At 35.4% G+C, this 24267-nt stretch overlaps 1 protein-coding gene across 5 annotated transcripts in view; it reads right to left on the minus strand.

Moving 5' to 3' along the window:
* FER (FER tyrosine kinase) overlaps positions 1 to 24267 on the minus strand; it is a 165385-nt gene that overhangs the window by 34787 nt on the left and 106331 nt on the right. For 3 of the 5 annotated variants that reach the window (XM_052700998.1, XM_052701000.1, XM_052701001.1), the window contains 3 exons: positions 23942 to 24057; positions 22431 to 22525; positions 7341 to 7464 (listed from right to left, as the gene is read on the minus strand). In XM_052700998.1, coding sequence (XP_052556958.1) covers positions 7341 to 7464; positions 22431 to 22525; positions 23942 to 24057 — 335 coding nt within the window. Of the gene's footprint in view, positions 1 to 7340; positions 7465 to 19946; positions 21073 to 22430; positions 22526 to 23937; positions 24058 to 24267 lie in introns of those variants that run through there. The other 2 variants (XM_052701002.1, XM_052701003.1) reach the window with 2 other exon arrangements.

Here is a 24267-nt window from a genome sequence, read left to right on the forward strand (position 1 = left end):
AACGACTAGGACTCCAAAGAGCTGTCTTTTAAACATACTCTTTTCAGAAAGGGCAGATAAATCATCAGTTATGAACAAAACATAGGAGAGAAAGTTATTCAGTCTTCCTGAATATCTGCTTCAAGTCCAGACCATCTCTCCACATAAATACCATGCATTTCTAACAGTTCTTCCACTTCCTAGGGTGCTTATGTTACGACTAATAAACCAAATAAAAAATAATAACCTGTCTAAAATCCATAGAGTTGTAACTGCACAGTATAATTTGATAAACTAACAGGATTTAGTGAAAAAAAGCTCACTAGACAAGAGGCAAACAAAAACAAAAAAACACATGCAAAGGAAGAAATAAAAAATTTGACAAAAATGTTTTATAGTACGGTAGTACTATAAAAGAAAGAAGTTTCTTTTTTCCCCAACAATAACAACATACCTTTCTTAAGTGGCCAAGGCAAACTTAAGGCTCTTTATCAGTGTTCGCATTTGTGGTCATAGCTTTAAATAGAATAGATATGACTTCTAATACCCATACTGTAAAAAAATACAATTTTATATGAAACAGAGACATCATATAAATAACATTTAAAATCACAGTTATTCAATGATGTGCTGTTTCAACTGTACCACTGATAATAAATCTCTGAAATACTCACTTGTTGAAGCACAATCAACTATAATTAGCCATCAACAGTACAGATATTTTTGATACAGTAATAAAGAAATAAATAATCAAATATGAAAGGTATAGAAACTAAATTTTGCACCATCACTTAATTTTATACATGCTGTTCTGAACTAATCATAAAAAGCTAACTAACAATGACAATGAGTGTATATAGAAGCATAGAAACAGAAGATTAGCACGTGTTCTGAAAATCAGTAACTTAAGCTTTTGTGATACCCCTCCCAAGGATAAAATACAAATAAGGTCACATATAATATTTATTTCACTAATATTTTCCTTTATGAAGCCTTTAATACTCCTTCAGGGAAATTCATGAATTATTGAAGTGGATATCATCTTGTAAGAAATTACTGCTTGCACAATAAACCTTTATGAGCCTATTTAGATGACAGAAAGGCAAATTCATTCCACAGAAACATAGTCTTTCTTCCTAAGACATCAACAGCACAGAAATTACAACAAACGTACTGCAATACCAACTTCTAATCTCTTACTGCTACAAGAGGAATGTGGTATACAAGGAAACATGCTCAAGGAGAATGAGATATTTCAGAATGAAAAAAGCCATTCTACTGAGCACTGAAGTGTCAAAAGGAGGCAGTGACTTGTATTTAGCTCCTATCTTTCACAGGATGTAGGTACAGAAATCAAGTAAGCAGATTCTGAGGGATCAGGCAGATGAAGCTGCCAAGCTGCTATCCACCATTTATGGAAGGTCATGGCAGCCTGATGAAGTTCCCACTGATTGGAAAAGGGCAAATATAATTCCCTTTTAGAGAAAAAAACAAGATCCAGGAAACTACAGCCAGTCAATCTCACCTCTGTGCCTGGCAAGACCATGGAGTGGATCGTCCCAAGGCCCGACTAAGACACACACAGAAAATGAAGACGAGGTGATTGGTAGCATGGCTTCACCAAGGGCAAGTCTTGCCTGACAAGCTTGGTGGTCTTTTATGACGGAGTTACAATTGGCGGATAAAGGAAGAGACCATCATATATACCTGGACTTGTGCAAAGCATTTGACACTATCTTGTATGATATGCTAGTCACCAAATTGGAGAAAAATGGATTTGACGGATGGACTACTCCCTGGATAAGGAATTGGCTGGATGGTCGCACTCAGAGGGTTGTGGGCAACAGCTCAATGCCCTAATGAAGACAGGTGATGGGTGGGGTACCTCAGCGATCAGAGATGGGATCAGTATTTTTTAACACCTTTGTATGCAATGTGAACAGTGGGATCGAGTGCACCCTAAACATGTTTGGAAACGATAACAAGCTGAAAAGTACATTTGATTCACTAGATGGAAAGAATGCTCTCCAGAGGGACCTGGACAGGCTTGAGAGGTGGCCCATGCCAACATAATGAAGCTCAACAAAGTCAAGTGCAAGGTCCTACATCTGGACTGGGGCAATCCCAAGCACAGATACAGGTTGGGTGGAGAATGGCATGAGAGAAGCCCTGGATAGAAGGACTTTGGAGTGTCAAATAATGGAAGATTCAACTTGAGCCTGCAATGTGCAGCCCAAAAGGTCAACCGTATCCTGGGTTGCACCAAGAAAAGCGTCAAAAGATTGAGGGAGGTCTTTCCACCCCTCTACTCTGCTTTTGAGGGGACTGAGTGCACCTTCAGTAAGTTTGCAAACAGCACCAAGTTGGGAGGGAGTGTTGATCTGTCAGAGGAAAGGCACTACAGAGGGACCTGGATAGACCGGATCAATGGGTGAAGGTCAACTGAATGAGTTTCAATAGGGCCGAATGTCAGGTCCTGCATTTTGGTCACAACAACCCTAGGCAACCCTACAGACTTGGGGAGGAGTGGCTGGAAAGCTGCTTGACAGAAAGGGACCTTGGTGTACTGCTGGACAGTCAGCTGAATATGAGCCAGCAGTGAACCCAGGTGGTCGAGAAGGCCAATGGCATCCTGACTTGTATCAGGAGTGGTGTGGTGAGCAGGACTAGGGAAACAATCCTGCTGATGTACTCAATATTGGCCCCACCTTGAGTACTGTGTTCAGTTTTGGGCACCTCAGTACAGGACATAGAAGTGCTGGAGCACCCAATGGTCCAAAAAAGGGCCCATGCAATCCAAACCATTCTATTATTCTATGATTATTCCATGCTCTTAGAAAGGAGACCTGCTCAGCTCTGGAATTTAGACTACTACTCTCTTGATCCCTAAGATAATTAAATTACTACTGATATACTAAACAGAACAGCAAGCTGAAAAGATCACTTTTCATCTTTTTTGTGGCAGCTGAGCTACTGCAACAGGAAGAAACAAAAGATTCACAGGAAAGACTAATTAAATCACTCAACATAGTTCCAATTCCTGGTTGGGAAAGAGTTGATACCTCTTTCTAAGATTCTTTACATTAACAGTTAAGGGAAAGAAAAAAATCTGAGAAGAAAGAATAGCATATAAACTAGATAAAAGAGGTATTTCCCCAGTCATTTATAATTTATTTAACAGCCCATATTTAATCAGAACTATAGAAATCCCAAATTAACATGCACAGAGCCTGAGTTTCATAGTATGAAGCTGAGCCAACCACTTTTACCTTAATGAGGAGTTTGTAGTACCTAGAAAACAACATTAAATAAAATTGTATTTGCATTAAGGAAAAAAAAAAGGTGTAGTAGAAATAAAAATGGAGAAACTAGAATACACAGAATGACTGTCTTACCATTGAATACATCTTCAATTCAAAGTATGGCAGATTTCCAGAATAGTAGCTGCCCAGACTGAAAGGAAAGCTTGACTGAAGGGATACACCTTGAATTTTGTTTTTTCACATCTTCTCACACATTGAAAATAACTCATTTGAGTCCAAATTTATGCTACATTTGGTAAAATGAATAAATGAAGACTGCTGAAATTTAGTGAAAATATTTACTAACTGACCACTTCTAGGATTCTAACTTTTAATTTGATTCTCTCCTAATACTGCATGTTGAAATTTGTTTAAACTGTTATTTTTAAAATCAAACTACTCCTTTTCTGTGAAAGCTCTTCAGGAAGGAGAAAAGCAATTTAATTCTCAAGTAAAGCAGTGAAACCACAATTGAACAAAATAACTGAAAAAAATATATTTCTGCTAGTTTGAATTAGAATCATGCATGTATGATTCATAGATAAAGCTACAACACAATTTTGCACACAGAAATAATATTTTCTAGACAAAACTGGCTTTCTAATTTTGAAAGGCTGTACTGACTACCAAATGATAGAAACAGAGGAAACACAAAAGACGACTGCTTTTCTCAGTATTAATTTTTTTTTTCCAGTTGAGTACTACCATAATTTCAGTTATTTTCTTTAAAACATGATACTGGTGAGGAGGGGGGGAGTGGGGGAAGAGGGAATGTTCAAATTCTCTGGGCAACACAGTTGCTCTGGGTAGGTTTGGAAACTAAAAAGGAATTACGGACATTCAACACATGCAAATAAAATTCTGCTGAAGAAGATCACTCATTAATGCTTATCGAAAAAACTGAAGTTATCACATCTCCATCCTAATCTTCTGTTTCTAATTAACAGGAAAAAATGGATCTAAACAATAGCAAGGGATAAAAATGAAAAGCAGGGAACAATACTTTAAACTCATTTTAATCATATGCAGATGAAATAACTGCGCAGCTCTGTAAATGTTATTTCTTTTAAAAGCATTTTTTCGTGCAGCAGGTTTTTTATCATTATTTTATTTATTTAAGCCCACTCATTTCTGCTTTTTAAACAGAACAAAGAGAGAATAAAGAACAAGTGATTTCTAGACTTTAGAGGAGATGGAAATGCAGATCAAATAATCCCTCACAGGCATTAAGAATTCTAAGTCTGACAAATTCAAACTTTATACCTGCGCTCATTGAAACACCACACCATGCACAGAAATAAAAATCAAAGGGCAGATTAGTTGTTGCACTGGCCCAATTATTGGAAGACTAAGCCAAGGTGTGACTTGGATAGCAATATCAGAAAGCCAGAACAGATTTAAATTGAAAATATACTGGCTAGGTATAGCTAGTGCAGCTACAACTAAAAAGTGGCACTAAAAATCATTTAATAAGCTGCAAGTCTTTAACAGCTAGTCAATCGCACATGGCACTAAATAATGCTCACTTATGTTGCAAAGAAAACAAAAGCAAGGCTCTGAACAAATATTTAAGACAATAAATAGAATGCTGGGGAAAATCAATAACATGGAAATGAAAAAAAATTCATTTTGCTGCAAATATATCTAATGATATATTATTTCTTCAGTAACAGTAATTACATCCTTCTGACTTTTAATCACAATAAAAAAAATTCCACTGTGCATTCAATTTTGTCTGTAGCTAATTTTCTTTTTTCCTTTCAATCTAGGAAGCACTTTTATTTGATGGAGTTTTTGATAAAAAGAGAACAAATTTACTGTTATTTCAAAACAATTCATGTTCTTTTTATACTAAATCTTCTTCCTGCTATACATTAAGCTGTTCCATTCTAATCTCAGCATGAAATATACCCATGAATACCTTGACTCAACAAGGAGGGAACAAAGACTCCCATATTCCTTTAAGAAATCACACTGTCACATAATTGCATCTTCAGTGGTCAGGTAAGGTGGGACTTAAGCTCCAAAGGAGTTCTGAGCCTTATACACCTAACAACTTGCTGACAAAGCACTACAGAGTGGGATTTTTAACATGCTAGCCTCTCACTCCCTAATTTAACATACCTGCGGCATAGCATAAGAGTGTTGTGTTCACTGGCATGCAATAGGCTCACAATATCCAGCAAGTAACAGACGTTCTGTGCTTCTGCAGCAGATGGGATTTCTTGATAAATGTACAAAGGCTGCTCCAAAAGTAATGCCTCCTATTTTATTATGTTGCCACGTGACACCAGAGGCAAATGGCGGTGGTAGAGGTTGAACTTTCCCACCAATACCCTGTTACATTTTGTTGTGTCTGACAGATGGCAGCAGAGGGGCACTCCAACAAAACGGCGTCTGTCATGGAAGTGTGGATGAAGTACATGTGTGTCAGTGATTCCTCCATGTGGAAAATATGGCACCAATGGACATTTACTGATGATTGCTAAATGTTTATGGAGATCAAACAGTGGATGAGAGCACAGTGCTGAATTTCAGGAACAGCAACAGGGACAGAGAGTCACATCTGCCAGTGCAGATTTTTACAAGAGTGCTATGCAGATGGTTGTTTATTGCTGGTGAAAATGTGTAGTAACTCTGTTGTTACTACAATGTTTTGTAGCTGACAATTTGCTCTATCAAATAGTGTTACTGTGCACTTTGTTGTACCTTCCATGGAAATAAATAGGAGGCACTGCTTTCAGGGAGAACTGTGTGTATCCAACCAGTCATTAAGGCTGGTTGGACAAAAATTCTAAACCCTCAGAAAGGAAAACTGACATGAAAAAAATTTAAAAAAAAGAAGAAAAAAACCCCAGAACTACTACTACTAACATTACTAACCTTGGTTGTTTGCTGTCTGATTCAGAGCTTTTCATTATATTTAGGTATCAAATTCAGAACATAATATAATAAGCATATGATATGCCCAGAGACATAAAACTGAATAAATTTTGAACCTGCCAGAAAATAAGAATGATAAAATAATACTGGAAATGCATATTTGCATTTATTAACTTATGCATTTCATAAAACTAACAGTGTTCTAGAAGAGCTCATTTGCCTGCTTGGTTGCATTTTTAAACTGTAGTTTTCTTCAGGACAGGTTTACTAAAAATTTTGCTTCTGCCTTTAAAGGAATTAGTAGTTCACAACAATAATCTTCTGTGATATTTTGAGGCAATAATAAATATCCTCTGTGAAGATTTTGAAAGGTAAATAAGAAGGCACCTTTTCATGCCTTGTATGTTTAACTTGTACTAGGTGCATTGGTATATCTATGAATACTCCCTCTGAAATGTATTTTTTGAATCTCCAATTACTGTCTCTGTTAACACGCACTCCCCTTCCTTACCCCTCCCAAAAAAAAGCTGCAACAAAAATAGAAGATAGATGAAAGGGAAAAATAGCAATTAAGAAGACTGCAATTCTGTTTAAGCTTTCTTAAGCTAAACCCAAAAAAGAATAAAAAAAAAAATATACAAATGACACAATAATACTACAAAAATAATTAATACTTTGTAAAAAGGTTTTGAGCTTACTGTGGTCAGAGGAATGTTTTCAAAGATAAATCTACCTTTTTATCTGCAACTTTTAGAACAATTCATTTTTGATAAAATAAGAAAGAGAGAAATACAATTCAGATCTCCAAGAATAGCATTCATTAGAACTGTACTAAATATGAAGTGGGCTCGTGATGTACATTCGGTGATGCAGAGTTTATCTACAAATGTCCCACTGACACTGAATCATGGCGAGTTATGCTCTCCATAAAGCAAATTCTTCCCATGAAAAAATCATCATAAATAAATCTATACTAAAACAAATGACCTATTTAAACCAAATACTGTAGTATTTATTTTGACCCAAATGAACAAAAGACTCAATGACCTGCTTTCAGAAAAAGTGTAGCTTCTAAAAAAGTCCTAGAGATCCTCTGTGTAGATATTAAGCACCATAAATATTGAACCTGCTAGCATTCCGAAAATTACAATATGAGAAAAAAAGTATTTTTCTTACCTGTGTATACAATTTTTCGATTCAAGGTACGCCATACCAGAAGCAGCATCTAATGAAAATTTCACTAACTGTTTGGTCTTCAGCTCATCCTTCTTTTTTCTTAAAAAGGACAGGAAATCGCCTCCTGGAGAAATGAGAAACATTTACAATAAGACATGACAGATAGGACATTCATATTTGTTTCTCATTAGGGTCAAGAGACCAAACAGAATGAAGTTATTCAGTGTAATTCTCAGCCCATCAGTTTGAAGTTAGCCTAAGAGAAGGAAGGAAAGAATTAATTACCAGGATGAAAACTGTACACTACGTGATGAATAAAAGCTGCATTTTGTTACAAACAAAATCTTTAGCAGTGCAAAATTAAACACAGACATTCATGAAAACTGCTGACAAAAACAACTTAAACTTTGTGACAAATACAGTTCTCCAATCACAGAATGACTGTTGTAGAAGTTTAAAATAATAGCTAATAAAATGATTACTTCCTATTGGGTACAAGAAAACAGTTGATTTTAGAGTAAGGTAGAGTAGAACAACAGAATGGCTAGAAGAAGCTTTCAGAGATCTTACAGTTGAGTGGCCTGATCAGTCCAAGGCTAGCCAAAAGTTTAAGCATGTCATTCAGGGCATTATCCAAGTGCCTACTGAACACTGACAGGCATGTGGCATCATTCCTCCTTTCTGGGAAGGCTGTTGGATTGCCAGACTGCATTCATGGTAAAGACATTTTACCTCACGTTCCAATGATTTTTTAACTGATTTGAGGTGGTGTTTCTCAAAGTACACTGAAGCCAGTGGAGGGGTAACAAAGTGTTTAATGTTTTACTTGTCAGGCAATGTGAACCACCTATTTGGTGCCAGCAATCAAAAGCGAACAAATATTACTGTAGCTCCACAGTTCATTGTTTTGCAGTAACTAATTTGTTGCTGTCCTGTCTCAGGAGGAGAAGCTGCAAGCAGAAAGGATTCCTGAAAGGCCATCTGTGTTTGTAACCAAAATTCTCTGAAAGCCTGACTTACAACAAGCATAAGTAGTGGAGGCATTTCTACAAACACTGCAACATCATGTTCAGATTGAATATTTGTATTAAAAATGTATTTGAAAACATATTTCAAAAACAATATATATATTGTTCCAGGCAAAGACTAAAAATCATAGCGAAGCTTTCCACGTCACAATATTGTTTGAAAAAGTGTAGCCAGCTCTTGCTCTAGTCTCTTGTCTCTCTTCTCAATGCACTAAATTGACAATATCAATTCTCTCTTGCAAGTAATTGCACTGCAATACAATTTCATAAACTACCTTTCTTAGCAGAGTAGAAAGACATTATATAGCTAGAAGTCTCATGTGGAATTTTCTTTGGAATTCAGTTCTATTTATATTTCATATTGTAAGAAATACAATCAGAGACTGTTAAAGAGAAGAGTTTGCTGTTGCAAAGCGTAACTTTAAAGCCCTTTAAATATTATCATGGAGAACAGAAAAGTGAATTAGTATCTTAACCACCAATTATTTACTCGTTTTTTCCAGAGATCAAATTTATTTTAGTACAATGATTTGAAGACAATGGCTTGATATGCTGTCTCTCAGTGAAAACTCCGAAAAAGCAATAGACAGACAACATTTCTTCTATTTTGCTTTTTCTGTATGTACAGTAGTACTATGGGAAAGCCACAAAATATTATCACAGAATGACAGCATGGTTGAGGTTGGTATGATCCATGTGGTCCAGCCTCAGCTCCCGCAGGAACACCCAGGGCAGGGTACCCAGGATCATGTCTAGGTGCCTTTTGGAGATCTCCAAGGAGGAAACCCCACAACTTCTCTGGACAACCTGTGCCAGTGCTCTACCAACTGTGCAGCACAACAGTGCTTCCTGACGTTGAGAGAGAACCTCCTCTGTTCCAGACTGCGTCCACTGTCCATACTTCCAGCACTGGGCACCAGCGAAAAGAGCCTAAGTCCATCCTCTTCACACTATCCCGTAAGGTATTTATAGACACCGATGTGATCATTCCTGAGCCTCCTCTCCTGTAGACTGAGCAGTCTCAGCTGTCTCAGATTCTCCTCATAGGAGAGGTGCTGCAGCCACTGTATTACCTCTGTGGCCCTTTGCAGGAAAGTTTTGTGTCACATGCAAACTTGCTGAGGATGCACTCTGCCCTATAAAGCAGATCACTAGTGAAAATATTAAACAGAACTGGGCCCAGTACTGGCCCCTGGGGCACACCTCTAGTTGCTGGCATTCGTTTTCTTACTACTCAGATTCCAAACACATGATTAATGCTATCTGATACATTCTTTCTTCAGTCACAAATCCCTGGCAATTTTTAGGAAGGAATGAATGTATGTAACAGCTAAACACGGTCTGCTTAAAGTAATTTGTAAGAGTAACAAAAGGTTTGCACAAACCATATAATTGAAACTATGGGTCATCTAAGTATTTCAAACCAGACTGACAGAACACAATGCATGATGACAACAGGAAAGGTGAGTGATTTTTATTTTTTTTTAAACACAAATTATGCTGGGCAGGCACATGAGCAGGCAGATATTGCATCCAGACAGCACCAATAGCAGTGCTGGTGCAATGGAGCCTACAATGTCCTTCACTCAAAGGTTGCATAATCCACAGATGGGAAATGAAGGCCCGACTGGATGCCCTTGAAACTAAAGCCAATTTCAAATGACTTCCATTTTATCTTCCAAAAAATGGTTACATGTATTACACTTTCAAAGTCTGACAGGTGCTATCTTGGAATATTTAATTTTAAATTCTCAGGAAATCTTAAAAGAACAGAATAACATTGCAAACTCAACTGAGCAACAATCATCCTTCTTTTAATCTAAGAGGTTACTGACAGTTTCGTAGCTGACTCATAGATACTGCCAGAGAGAAGGAAGATAAAAACTCCATTGAAGTATGTGTAATTTATTGCATGTATAAACAGAAACATTCTGTTTATAGGAGACAGTTAAAATCATTTTAAAGCAATCCCCCCTCACTCCTTGAACACATACAAACCAGCAACACTACATTCAGAGCTGATGAAAATCACTGTGTTTATATACCATGGACTTACTGCTCTATACATAGGAATCATCTTTTAATTAGGAACAATGACTAGTAAGCCCTTATGAATGTGAAATTCTTCCAATCTCAACAAACTGAATCACAGTTGTGGAAAAGTACATCAAGAAACCTTATAGAAAAAGCATGCAAGGACACATGGAGTCACTCAAGACTAGACCCAATGAGGCCCTTGGCAGCCTCATCTACTGGGAGGCGCTCTCACACAAGGCAGGGAGGTTAAACAAGATAATGGTATCTTTAAGGTCCCTTCGAACCCAAGCTGCTCTATGATGCTACAACATTCTAAAAATATAGATATATCCTCAATCAATCAATATTCCTACTTTAAATACTGAGATTTCCAACAACTTACTTCAGAAAGAACTGAAAGAAAGATAACCTCAGCATGATAAACTATGAGAAAAGATGCCTTTGCACACAGTCTTATTAAAAATTAAGAAACAAGTCCTTAATAAGAAAGGTCTATTTATACAACATTCTACAACAAGATCAGATTAACTGTAGGTACAATCACAGAAGCAATGTTAAAATCCTCACAGCAAAAGTAGAAATCTCTTTCAAAGCAAAATAAGTTATTGATAAAACTCTTCCTTGGAAATATCATTGTGGCAAGGAAAAGAGGCATTCTTCCACTCTCAGGACAACTTGTAATGAATCGAATAGCAACAAAGTTGTTTCTAAAAGTTCCATCCTACAGAACTCTTCAATCAAATTTATCAAATTGATAATATGTGTATATTTTGCATAATAATTAACAGAGCATTCAGTATGGAAAATGACTAAAGTCTGCTCTGAAAACTACTAGTGATTCTGGTCTTAAGTGACTAGTAATGACTTAATTTGTAGCGATTCTTACTCTTTTTTTGTTTCTTACTGATTCCTGTTGTGAATACTCAAAATGCTTGTGACTCTAAAATTAAGACTGCAAATTCTTACAGGAAGGCTGTAAACTTTGCTTTTCAGAGCCTGTGGACACTGATTAGAGAAGAAAAAAAAAGCAATACAACTGCCTGTATTTTGCATAGCAACTCCAAATTTTTTCTCATTAGGTATCCTAAAGACACTAGTAGCTTAAAAACAGAGAACCGTGAAGAACATGGGAGACAAATTACTTTTTTTTACGATTTATGTAAATCTGCAATTTTTAATTTATAGGTTATCTTACATGTTCAGTGTTTCTGTATCAGAATATCTGTGCCATGAGAAGCACACTAACCTCCAAACAATATCTACGAACTACCAAAACTTATAACAACTTCCATTATTACTCCCGACAGTCAATTACAGGAAAATTAATGAAGTAGAAATAAAGAAAGAAGAAAACAAAAAAATCAGGGACATGTATAACTCAGATGAAGTAGCAGAACAATATATCCAGATATATTAATGTGAAAACTACGGTATTGTTTCTATTTTTTTCACTGTATTGCACATTCAGCAAGTTATTCCTGATACTTTAAAAATATTCAAAATAGTTCTTGTGTGATAGAAGAGCATATGTGCAACAAATGAAGTGTCAAAGTTCAGATTGCTTTGTCAGTTGCGTGTCCAGCCATGCAAAAACAAGATAAATTATAGTACACGCAGTATTTCCAATCTGCTTTGCCTTCCTATCATGTAAGTGCATAATCATATGCTGGAGGACGTCTGAATTTTGGTCGCATGAGACAGAGAGACTTCAGGGACATGTAAAGTCCAGGCTCTGGGCCACTAAAGTATTAACTGCCTTGGAACCTCTCACCTCATGCTGAGGGACTTCTAAGAAGGTATTCTAAGGAGTACAGTAGCATAGGTGAGCCTTGTAACTCACCATGCTCAAGTGAATCCAGCTAACAAGCCATGTGCTTCTCTAACTCACTTCCTAAAGGTGAGAATCTAGCTTAAACAGAAATTCCCTTTATTAAATAACTCCAAGCTTCCATGAAACACTCGGGATAAAGCAGGTTCTGTCTGTTTTATTTTCTCCCAAATATTTTCTCCCAAACACCTGCGCAAGAAAATTTGCCTTTCCAGAAGAATATTGTTATAAAATAACTTATCTTTCTTCATTTAACACACAGAATACAGAGGCTACTTAAAACTCCTTTTATCTAACAAGAACATAAACTCATCTTCGCTGGGGTTTCAGATAAAATGGTCACAGAAGAAAAAATCGGTGGTAAAAACATAATTTAAACATTAAAAAAATCGTTCTGAATTATGTAAACATTAAAAGAGAATTCTGAACTGAATATGAAAAATTAAATAAGTGTAATAATAATTTGAAAGATCAGTTTTTCTCCAAATGCACAGAAATTCCCTGTACAAATGAGTTACTGCTCTCCACAATCAATGGTAAGGGCTCTGCTCACAAAGAACAAGCGGCAATGAGGCATCTAAAGAAAAGTTACCCATCTCCATTCCAAAACTTAGAAATAACAAAGACTGTAAATTTGTTTCTAATACATCTAGGCAATCAGTAAGATATCTGCTTTTATTGGCTCACTCTTGATCAGCACTGAAAGGTGCTCAATTTCTTATGTCAGGATTTGTCAAATTGGCAGAGAGTGAGCCTTCAATTTCCCATGGTATTAATGTATATTTGTACCATCAGGATGTGCTTGATTTTCAGTGTTTGGCTTGTATTTTATGAATTTCTAGAGTTCTGAGCAAAAATAGCACAGTACACCTCAAGCTGTATATAGCATTTTTTGTAACTATCATCAAAAACACAGTCAATAAAAATTATCCTGATCTCTCTCATTGTCACAAGAGTGAAAGAAGGCAGCAAATATGTTAGTTTTTCTGTCTTCTGTTATCTTTCCTTCAGCAGAGGTAATGAAAATGCATTTTAAATACTCTGTTCAATACTGATTTGAAAGCGCTCTCAGCTACTGTCAAAATAAAAATAGCAACAATACATACAATTCTTTCCATACAGGATACATGCCATTTTAGGTTAAACCTGATAATCCTCATTATTGTTACAAAACTGACTGTTCTTTATAGGCTGCTACAGCTATTTATGTTGGCAGGAAAGCATCCATACGAGTACTTTCAGTGCTGAGGATATCAATACACACTCTTCAGTGCAGAACTCTAGCTATGTAGTATCTTTACGTCCTTCTGAGAAGAAGTTTTAATATAATCCCCCAGTTCATTATTCGTAGCAAAGTATCAGAACACAATCTCTAAAGTAATAACTATTGATAAAAATGAAATAAACAAATCAACTAGACTGTGAGACAACAGAAACAAAACTAGATGGTAACAAAATAGTAAGCAATGTTTTCTCCTAGATGCAGAATTTCCATTGTATGCTACATGGTTGCTGATATTCTGGTTAATGGCATACAACACTACTATGAAATGAGATCTGCTCCAACCACTGTAAGTGCTACAGGAATAATCAGACCATTACAGAATTACTACCAAGCAGAAACCAACTACCAGTTTGGGGTTAATAGGGAAATAAGTAACAGAACTGGAGAGTCTGCCTAATATGACTGATTTATTAAGTAAAAGACAATATGTAGTACATAAGCAGAAAGCAATATGACTATATTAAGTCTCCCTGCAATAACTGGATTCCTTAAAAGCAGCCTCTCGTGTGAGAACATAAAATACTTCTTGTTATGTACAGACATTTTAACAGAGAGAAAATACCACATATCAACTTTTCTTACAAGTGGCCATGCTTCATAACATAAACTTTATACTGTACTTTATGTAGTATTTTATGACCATGTAACAGTACAATTAATAGAGCATGCAAAACCAAGCGGAAGTTCTGCAAGAGAAAAAAACCAAACCTGTGATCTATAAGAAGGAAAAAGCCGAGGAACAGCAAAGAAAAAAAATATCTCCTTACAAGTTATTTAATTTTAGCAATCTCTGACTTTAATGGCATTTATAACTAGGAGCATTTCATGTTTCAGTGCTCTCTTTAGCTGGTGCTATAAACGGTACCATCCTACTTGTTCTAGGCACTCATGGTATTTTTGTAATAATAAGATACTGAACGTACGTAAAATAAACTTCTGAAATGATGACAGGCAATCTTCCACTTTAGCTGTTTATATCATACCCAGATAGTGTATATATTTCACCCAGATTAAATAATAACATAGATTAAACAATGTTTAAAACAATAATTATAGCAATATTGATACATATAGTAACATAGCAGAAATTATTATTTACTTGTAAGATTTAATGATGTGGCAGAGTTTCCTTTACTACACAGCCTTATTAAGCAGCAGTTTCTTTGAACAGCCCACGGTCACAAAGTGCTTCTGTCTGTAACTCTCAGTAGTCACTTAACACTTAATATTTTATGTAAAACAAAAAGTGAAATAGTGTGAATGAGTACCACCAAATAGAACTAAAAAAATAAATAGCAGAGAATTTCCTGCAGCTACAGAAAAACTGAATCTTTATATTCAGTTGGTATGAGATTTCTGTGTATCTTTTGACTACTCGATCATGGACTAAATTTTCATTTATTTTTCTATATACTATATTCTATTTCTATATGAAACAAACTGTATAATCAAAATCTAAAATATTTTAAAAGATAAAAATCGAAAACTAGTCTCAAATATTACAAGAAAAGAAGACTGTTAAATGGGATTTTGGTCTTACTAACTTAATTTTATTCTATCAGGAGGTCTGAGCTAAAAGGAATCCTTAATGACCTCCACCTATTATGCAGCAAAGAAATCCGACTGTTCCTCCTGCTTTCTTAATATTTTTACAGGAGTAAACCATGCAGAAAGTAAGAGAAAGGCAGAGTCTCATAGGAGAGCAAAATGCTAAAAAATGCTAAAAAAAAAAAAAAAAATGCAAAATGCAGAGTCTCAAAGAAGAGCGGAAGGGATGAAAAAATGAGGTCTAAATGCACATGTGTATTTTCCAAGAGGGCTGGATAGGAGAGGGTGAGGTTGGAAGACAGAAGGAAGCCATGGACAGGTCTTTGGTTCACAGTGTGATGTTACTAATGAAAGAGAAGGTGGCAGAACAAGCAGCAAGGCTGCTTGCAGAAAAATTGAGACAAATAAAAAGAAGCTGGAAGCTTAACAGAAAGGAAGATGAAAACATAACGTAATAGACAGAAAACAAGAAAGAGACAGAGAACATATCTGCCATGGCAGACAGAAAACAGTTTTAGCAGTTTAGGTATTGAATCAAATAGACTATTTGACTAAAACTATCTTCCAGAGGGAAAAAAAAAAAAAAACTTGAATGAAAAACAAAGTCACAGTTACTATCACTATTAAACATCTGCACCTTATCTGAATCTGCATAGAGTTCAATCAACTGCTTTTTCTTTCATATTGATTTTTGATGCACTGTGCAGTGATTTTTTATGGGATTGTGAGACATGACAGAGATCTGAAATCTGGCAAAAGTCAGCAACTGATTTGCAATACAACCAGTAGCCAGAGACTAAAGAATAAAGGAATTCCTACAGAAAAAATAATGGGGAAAAAAGAATAATCTCTGTTCAGATCTGACTACCTCTAGAAGCACAGAATAGATAAAACATATAAAGCAGAAAACAACGCAGCAGCTGAATCACAGTACGTGGAAGAAGAAAAAAATTATAATCAATCAGAATTCCAAGCCTATAAATGTAATCAGCTGCTGTCAGAGACAGCAAACTTAAACTTGAGGCTGAGGATAGCCATAGTGTACACATTAGTCTTAGGTACAGCCAGGTATTGTTCATATTTAGACGTTCCAACTTGCAGTAAATCTCAGATTATGTGGATACTATTCATCATACTAGCAAATAAATGGCACACACATCAGTCTCAGCAACAAGACCATGGTCCCAAATGGGCTTAGCTTCAGATAGCTAACAGCAGAAATATATGGACTTGGCTGTGATTTAGTGCTATGCCCTAAAATATTACCGCATACAAAAAATATGAGTAATTCCACAAAAGTCAGGTTATATTTAGAAGGTTGCATCAGCTTCACCTCCAAATCTGCAGATATTCCTCCACTATATGCTGTGTTGTAGTCATTTCTACCAATGACCAGAAAGAGGGCCTACTAGGTGAGGAAGAATGCTTGTCTTTATTTGCAGATTCCTCCAAACCACCTCTGGAGATCAAAGTGCTGTAACATACAGAAAGTAGAAAAGCAGTCACTAGAGTTTCAGAAGAGTAAAACACGATGGAACAAAGACAAATACAAATAAAGTCAGGATAGCATGAACAACCCCAAAGCTTGGGCTAGTAATGGTTGTATCAGATTCTGTTACAGGTATTACAGAAATGGCACTGTCCTTTCCGAATGTGTCTAGGAACCAGCACAGGAGAAATCATGCAGTGCTGCACCTGAACTAATAAAGCTTGTCACCTCTGAGTTGTTCCTTTGTTGATGGCATGCTTAATTTGCATCTCAATAATTCAGTTCAAATCTGAACAGGTTACCTTATTCAGTTGCAAAGATAGCTGTTAATGACCTTGCTGAACTTCACCTTGAAAACAAGCCGGGCATGTCTATACAAAAGCTGAACATAAATAGTGGAAACCCAGAGATAATGACAAATTCAGACAAACTTATCAAACTATCAGATTACTAAACATGTTCATCTCTCAACTTGTTTCCAGCTGCAAGCGTTCAGGAGATCTACTCCAATGTAATTCAGCAAGAGTCTAAACAAAAAAAGGAACACAAACACAGCACACAATTAAATAGGAGAATTTGGTGGGGTTTTTTTGAAAACACATATCTGCTATCAAATAGGAATTCTGTGGATCAACTGGGAATGCAGGCAAGTGTGTCAGTACAAAGCATTTAGCACTACAGTGAAAAATATCCAGAAATGTCTACTGGGGAACAAAAATGCACACTCAGAGCAGATCACTAATAAAACAGATTAGACGATGGCTACAGAACAAATTTAGTGAAGATAAACAACTCCTAGAAAACTGTTCAGAACTGAATGAGGTAAAGATATAATACAGAGAGAAAATTTAGTTATTAAAGTCTGTATCATAAGCTAGAGGAAGTTAAAGTTTCACTCAACTGACAAGCTGTATTCTTGAAATGCCCTTTTTGGAATTCCTCTTTAGGAATTTTTTTGAAAAGAAAAAGTTTTAAAATATTTTGGGATATAATTTTAACTATTAATTATAAAAATGTTCAACTGTGTAGAAACAAGAAACAGATTGAAAGATGTATGCTGGTGACTAAACAGTCCATAAGCTCAAAGTAATAGACTGTGAAAAATCTCACAGCAAGCTTCCTTCTATTGTCATGATTCAACAGCTGGAACTTACAATGATGCTTGCATCTGCAGTCAACTGAGAAATCCTGACAGGGTGAGGCAGTGGAGGTGTGATAATGGTGGTTACCTTGAAAGCCTGTATAGACTCTGAAGGAACCTTTGAAGCTTAAACTGTTGAAAGACTGGTATGAAGTGGTATCTGTACTACAATATTATACAGCTACCTTTAAAATCCCTCAATCTTATAACACACAATTCACAAATACGCAAAGTTCCTAGCTGTAAAATACATTAGGGCAATTTAAAACCTAAGTCAATTGGAATGAACATCAAGTAGGAGAAGAAAGAATTCTGTGACTTGAGAGTGCTCCATGCATTTATAAATCACATAGTATTTTGGTTTTCTTTTTTAATTCCTACATCTAGGAAGAGAAAGAAAAAGCTCTTCTAAGTTTTTCTTTGATTGCATGGGAGATTATCTTAATTATACAATTAAGAGCAAAAGAAAATAGAATTAAGTGACCCTGAGCGTTTCAGTGACTTAAGTGAATTAAAATAATTTATTATCAAAACAGAAGTGCCATAAAAAGACCCATGATCTGTTAAGAGAGAAGTTGAGATCAGGATAATACTACTTAAGAAGGATAAAAGAAAGGTGTCCTACTTTCTCTCATTCCTGTCTTTCCTATAAAAAGATGCTGGGTTCACTTGCAAAGAAGGAATCAACAGTAAGCAAGTTTTTCAACCCCTTTATTATTTTCCAGGTAACTTCTGCATCCTAGCAAAATTCTTGATCTCTCTTCTCAGGCTGTCAGTATGGATTCTAGCCTGTTTACACACAGTACTAGCAGCATTCCAGGCAGTTTCTCTGATCGTTATCTAAACTTGCAAAAAAACGAGCTGCTATGTAAACTCCATATGGCCTGTGTGGCATTTAAGAGACTCCGGCAAATTGTTCTTTTCTTTTTATGAATAACAAAGCAGCTCTTCATTATTACTTCTCTTCCTATAATTAACCCAGAAAATACGGGTATATAATTTTGTAGATTGATGAGGCATCACAGAAAAATAACACAAATCATACTCTGCTCCTCATAATGGAAACTGTTCCTGAGAAAGCCTTACCTACATTTCAATATTTTTGCAGAGAAGACTAGAATCTCAAATATGCAGCAACACTCCCCAAACAATTGTAAAACCAGAATCTCACCTTTACAACATTACTGTTCAGTTAGATTAAATCTGTAGTCAAGTTCAAGGCTCTTCACTAACATGAGACACATGGCACATCTCAACAGCTTCTTCTCCTGATTGATTAACAATTGTCATTTAACTTCAACTTTTTCTTAGGATAAATTGAACACTTAAAATACATCTTGAAAAATCACAGAAAAGTTACTACACTAAATTACGTACTGTTTCAATATTTGTACTTTTAGGTCAGAAGGTATTAGAAAAACCTCCATCTTCTTAGTAGTACATCTTAACAAACCTGCTCATCTGGTACTGCATTAAAAAATGTTAGAAGAAGTGTAAGAACAATGCAAACAAAATAACTTACAGCAATTTATGTAATTATCACAGTTTCTCTATAATACTAATATGTTCCATAAATGAAAAGCATGAAAATATTGGGCAGCGTATAGCAACTTGAGAGTTGCACTCTACTCTTTCTGGAGCTTATCTGAATCATTTCCTCTCTTTCAATGCAAAACATAAAATTAATTGCCTGATACTTCAATTAAGACTTATTTTACTACATTGTAAAATAATACATGACTCTTTGGCATGCTGTTCTAAATACCTATATTCTAACAGCATTTGAAACCTGCTTTTGGACAGTGGAGTGCTAGAAGAGGAAACCAGCAATCAAGATACTGTTGGTTTTTTTTTCTATTGTGTAGACTCAACACGAGTCAGAATCAGTTGGGACAGATTTGTGACACTACTGTCTCCAGGTAAAGTTTTATGCTGTAAACCAAGTTTACAGGCTCCTTACGTGAATATCCAACTGCTTTTAATCCTCCACTACATGCATATCACTTACTATGTATGTGCAGTTGTTCACTAAAAAATAAAAACAAAAAATACAAATTATGGAAAAAAACACATTATTGTAAAACGTCTATTTGCTTTTGTTACATGATAGTCTAGAAGCCAAGCAGCAACTTCAATACCGTGCCTTTGAAAGGATCTAGGTAGTAGTTTTTTTCAATTATTAATGCTACGTCATTTAAGTCAAAAAGTATAAATCTATTATTTACAAGTATGCTTTAAAGGTTATTACAGATTTATCCATTATGCAGCCAGAAATCAACTTTTTAAAACTAAACGTTTTGCTAAACTGCTTTTTCAAAGCAGCTATTTACCATAACTTAGGCCTGTAATTTAAGGTTTTTTTCTGTAGGCCCCTGTTAATGTACAAAGACATAAACTGTTTATACTTTAAAATGGAAAGGTAACTCAATTTAAATAAAAGTTGTTTTTTAATCAATTATAAGACCAGCATATAGAAAGCAATAATAAACATAATTATACAATAAGCACATTCTGAAACAAATTTATAGAAAATATCTGCAAAATAATGCTCCTTAGAACAGTGACCAGGGGTTTCTTGTCAGTAGGTAACCATCAGAAACTACTGAGATCTTCATCTGTGCTGTGTCTGTCAAAAAGAATACGAAACTATTGGCAGAACATCATCTTTCGTTTTCACAGATTGTTTCTAATGCGTCTTTACTTGCACAGTGATGCCAGCTGCTTATCCAGAAAACTTGAAAACACAGCTTTTTAAAAATATATTCTATTATTTTCTTCTTATATTAAAATGCATATCACTCAATCACGGTTTTCTAAAATGTAAAAAGTATTGTATTTCATGTAGGTCAGTGGGCATATTTTATTAGAATTTTAAAGCACATATTTCTTAAATTACTGGCTATGACCCCTGAGTGCTTTGAAGAAACCATCTTTTACCAGTTTACTGGATTCCGTCAAATTACTAAAAGTATCACACAAAACTTACATTAAAAAAAAATTAAGTCTCTTACACTTATGTTTTCAATCTGACTTATAAAACCTTCTAAGAATATAAAATCTAAGACTGGGTAATCATCAGTAGTATCATTCTAAAAGTATGGTTAAAGAAATAATAAAAAAAATGTTTCTTGTTTCTAGGCCTTCTATCTCAGTCAATTTAAAAGATTGCTCTTTCCACTACATGTCTCAGAAGCAAGAAGGACTAGACTGACATCACACCCACACACACTCGAAAAAATCACCACAGTCGGCTAACAAACTATTCCTCCCCTTTCCACCTATGAAGGCTCCTGCAGGAATGCATGCACGACAAGGCCAACAACTGACTTGGCTCCAAAGGTGTCTACCAGGGGAAGGGAGATCATCTGAATTATTTCTGCATGAAACAAAAGATGCACAGATGCTTAAATACAAATTTGCATCTTCTCTGCTGTTTCCACTGATGCACAGTTACATAAATGCAACTACGTATCCAGATGTCATAAATTCTTTTCAGGTTTGGGACAGTGCAGGGGGAAAAAAAAGAAAAAAGAAATAACAACAGAATCACTGAATTGCAATCCGAAACTGCAATGAAAAGCAATCATATCACAGCAGCTTGAAAAGCACAGTAAATACATGGGAAATTTTGTTTCCCCAAAAAGGGGAAACAATAAAAAGAACACAAGAAAATTAACACGGGGAAGTTCCATGTCTAATGGAGCTGTTGCTAGTTTTTTTCCCCATGGAGAAAATAGTCAGATACGAACTATAACCCTTCTCAGACAGACACAGAATAGAGTTCTAACCCACTCCGTGCCATTTTCAAGTTATTACAAAGAATTCCAGAGTTAAACTCCCTAATTAAAGAATTATTATAAAGTATTAAAGTATGTTCAAGACAAAACACAGACAAAAACCTACCACCATTCAAAGCATTGAATATCAAATCTAAGCACTAATAATCATTATTTTAGGTGACCTCAACCAAACTTAACGGTAGAAAACAGGAAACTAAAATCAGAAGTACTTTCCTGAACTAATTTAAATGTTTTGTCCTTCATCTGCTAAATTCCTCAGAGTTGGCATCCTTATCTTCTCCAGACAGTTTGGTCAGTCTCAAAGTGTGGTAGACAAGTTTGAGTTCTCAGAAGAATATGGGAAAGTGTGATGACCTGGATGCAGCATGGCATGCCAGTACAATTTTTAGGTCAAATTCAGTGATAGATCAGTGTTGCAGTACTAAATAGTACTACAGGCCACCAAAATGACAAAATTTATAGAGAAGAAAATCAAGAGAGCGCTAAAATTGTTGAAAAGCCAGCTACTCATCCCAATAATTTGAGATTCTCTTCAGCCACTGGTGAGCAACATGAACACAAGATTCCAAAAATAAATGAAGAGCAACCTATGAACTAAGCATGTATTTTTATAAAGAAAAATATCTTACATAAAAATTACCCAAATCTGATTTATTAAATAGAAACACCGCTACATAAAATTACTGCTACAGGAAAAAACATGTAAATCTTAACAGGAGAAAAATGAAGATACGACTGAGATCCTGCGTAATAAATTCTATTGTCTTGAATGTCTACAGAAAAATCTGGAACAGCTTTGAAGAGCTTACTCTACTCCTAAGCTGGTACGTGATAGAAGAAAATCTCTAAGAATTTGCAGGAGGTTCATCATACAAATGCAAACACAGACATAGAACACAATGTATTTTATCAAAAAAGAAAGGGAAAAAATTACCTGGAACAAGTTCCATAACAATATAAATAGGTTGCCTTTGTGTGCAAACTCCTATGAGTTTTACAATATTAGGATGGTCATACTGTTTGAGTATTCTGAAAAACATACAGTAAGTTTATTATATTAATAAACTTTATCGTACAAACCAATTAAACAGAAAAATATCTTACACTCAATATTATTTTAATAGAATTTTCCGTAGAATTACTGTTATCAATTAAAAGATCAATGTCATAGACAAATCATTCTTCTGGTTGAGGGTATTTTTACTCAAAAATCAAGATCAACACTAGTAGTTCATTCTCACTGTAGTTTTAAAATGTTACATAGACAAATGTTATCTGTGTAACTGAAAAATATTCTGACAGGTTTGTAGTTTCTGAGGAACCCTTGTAATTAAACAGTATTTAAGTGATGTATCAGAAGAGAAGCTTTGTTGAAAATGCATGCACAGCATGCCTCTACATTTTCCTGCTGCACTTTTCAAATGCACACTCATTTCAGTTTTAATTCACAAGATTGATTGATATAGTAAGTCTTAAAAGAATAAAAATACCGCAATTTTCATCTCTGGAATTAAAGCAAAAACATTTACATCTTCTTACATGGTACTTTAATAAGAACTTACACAGCCTAAATCAGCGTGCTATGATCTGTAAGTGAACTGAAGGTCTAGGAAGAATTCCAGAGAGATCTTTTAACTTAAAAATGTTTCTTCTACAATTTGGTAACTTAAACCACCTAATCTTTTTCCTAATTTTTCTAGAAATGAGAGTGAAACTTGGGACATGCGGATTTAATGTAAAAATAACTGATTCAGCGTGGTTTATTTTTTCATATAATATTCTATACAACACTGTTCCATTAGTGGCTGACTGCTAAGCAAATGAAAAAATCTCTGTGGTTGCCAAGTTATGAGCTGTTTAAAAACACTCAGCAAATACAGCATACATATATTGATCATACTACCTTGGGGCTTCACAGCCAGAACAGGCAATTTTAGTTTAAACAATTATGAGATTATCTCAATAGATCCTATCCTGAGCTTGAGTTCTGGAAACTATGCAGATAGCCACATAACCTATCTGTATTCAGAATACAGCGTGCTATGATATGAATGCCACTTACTGCCTGATACAGCAGTTGGACTGAAAGAGGAAGTTGCTAAATCTGTACCATAATCTCATTTAAATTAATATCTTCCAGGCTTCTTACTGTAATCCTTGCGGCATATATCAAATAAATTCTAAATGGATGCATTTACAATATCAAAACTATGGACTATAGGCACAGCTTGCCAAGGTGGCTTCAACAAGTACAGGTGCTTGCTGTTCATACACATTAAAAACGTGTATGTACAGTTATCAGGGCAACACTTAGTGCAAGTACTGAGGGAGAATAAAAAGGAAGAAGTCTGACTACTGCTTCTTTCAATTCTTGCAAAGGTCCCATTTTGTAAACCTACATAGTAAGAAAACTTGGGGGAGAAAAAACAAACTTAGAGCACCTACCTGGCCTCTGACAGAAATTTGATTTTCAATTCCTGAGGAAGATCTTCTTTACAGGTTTTTACAGCAACAGGTGTCTTATCCTTTAACGTTCCCTTATATACCTCACCAAAATTACCCTAAAATAAGAAAAAAAAATCCTAAATAACCCAGTCTTTACAAATATCCAGAAATAAAATACAAACAGCTAAATAATCACCACAGAACTTTAAATTGTGTTTATGAAATCTTCTTCAAGTCTGTGCTCCTAGCACAATCAGTCCACACAGAGAATAAATCTATTATATAAATATGTCATATGAGTTCAATTTGGCTTGTGAGAAAAATAC

The sequence above is a fragment of the Tympanuchus pallidicinctus genome, unplaced genomic scaffold, assembly GCF_026119805.1.
Source record: "Tympanuchus pallidicinctus isolate F22 unplaced genomic scaffold, pur_lepc_1.0 scaffold4, whole genome shotgun sequence".
Lineage (NCBI taxonomy): Eukaryota > Metazoa > Chordata > Aves > Galliformes > Phasianidae > Tympanuchus > Tympanuchus pallidicinctus.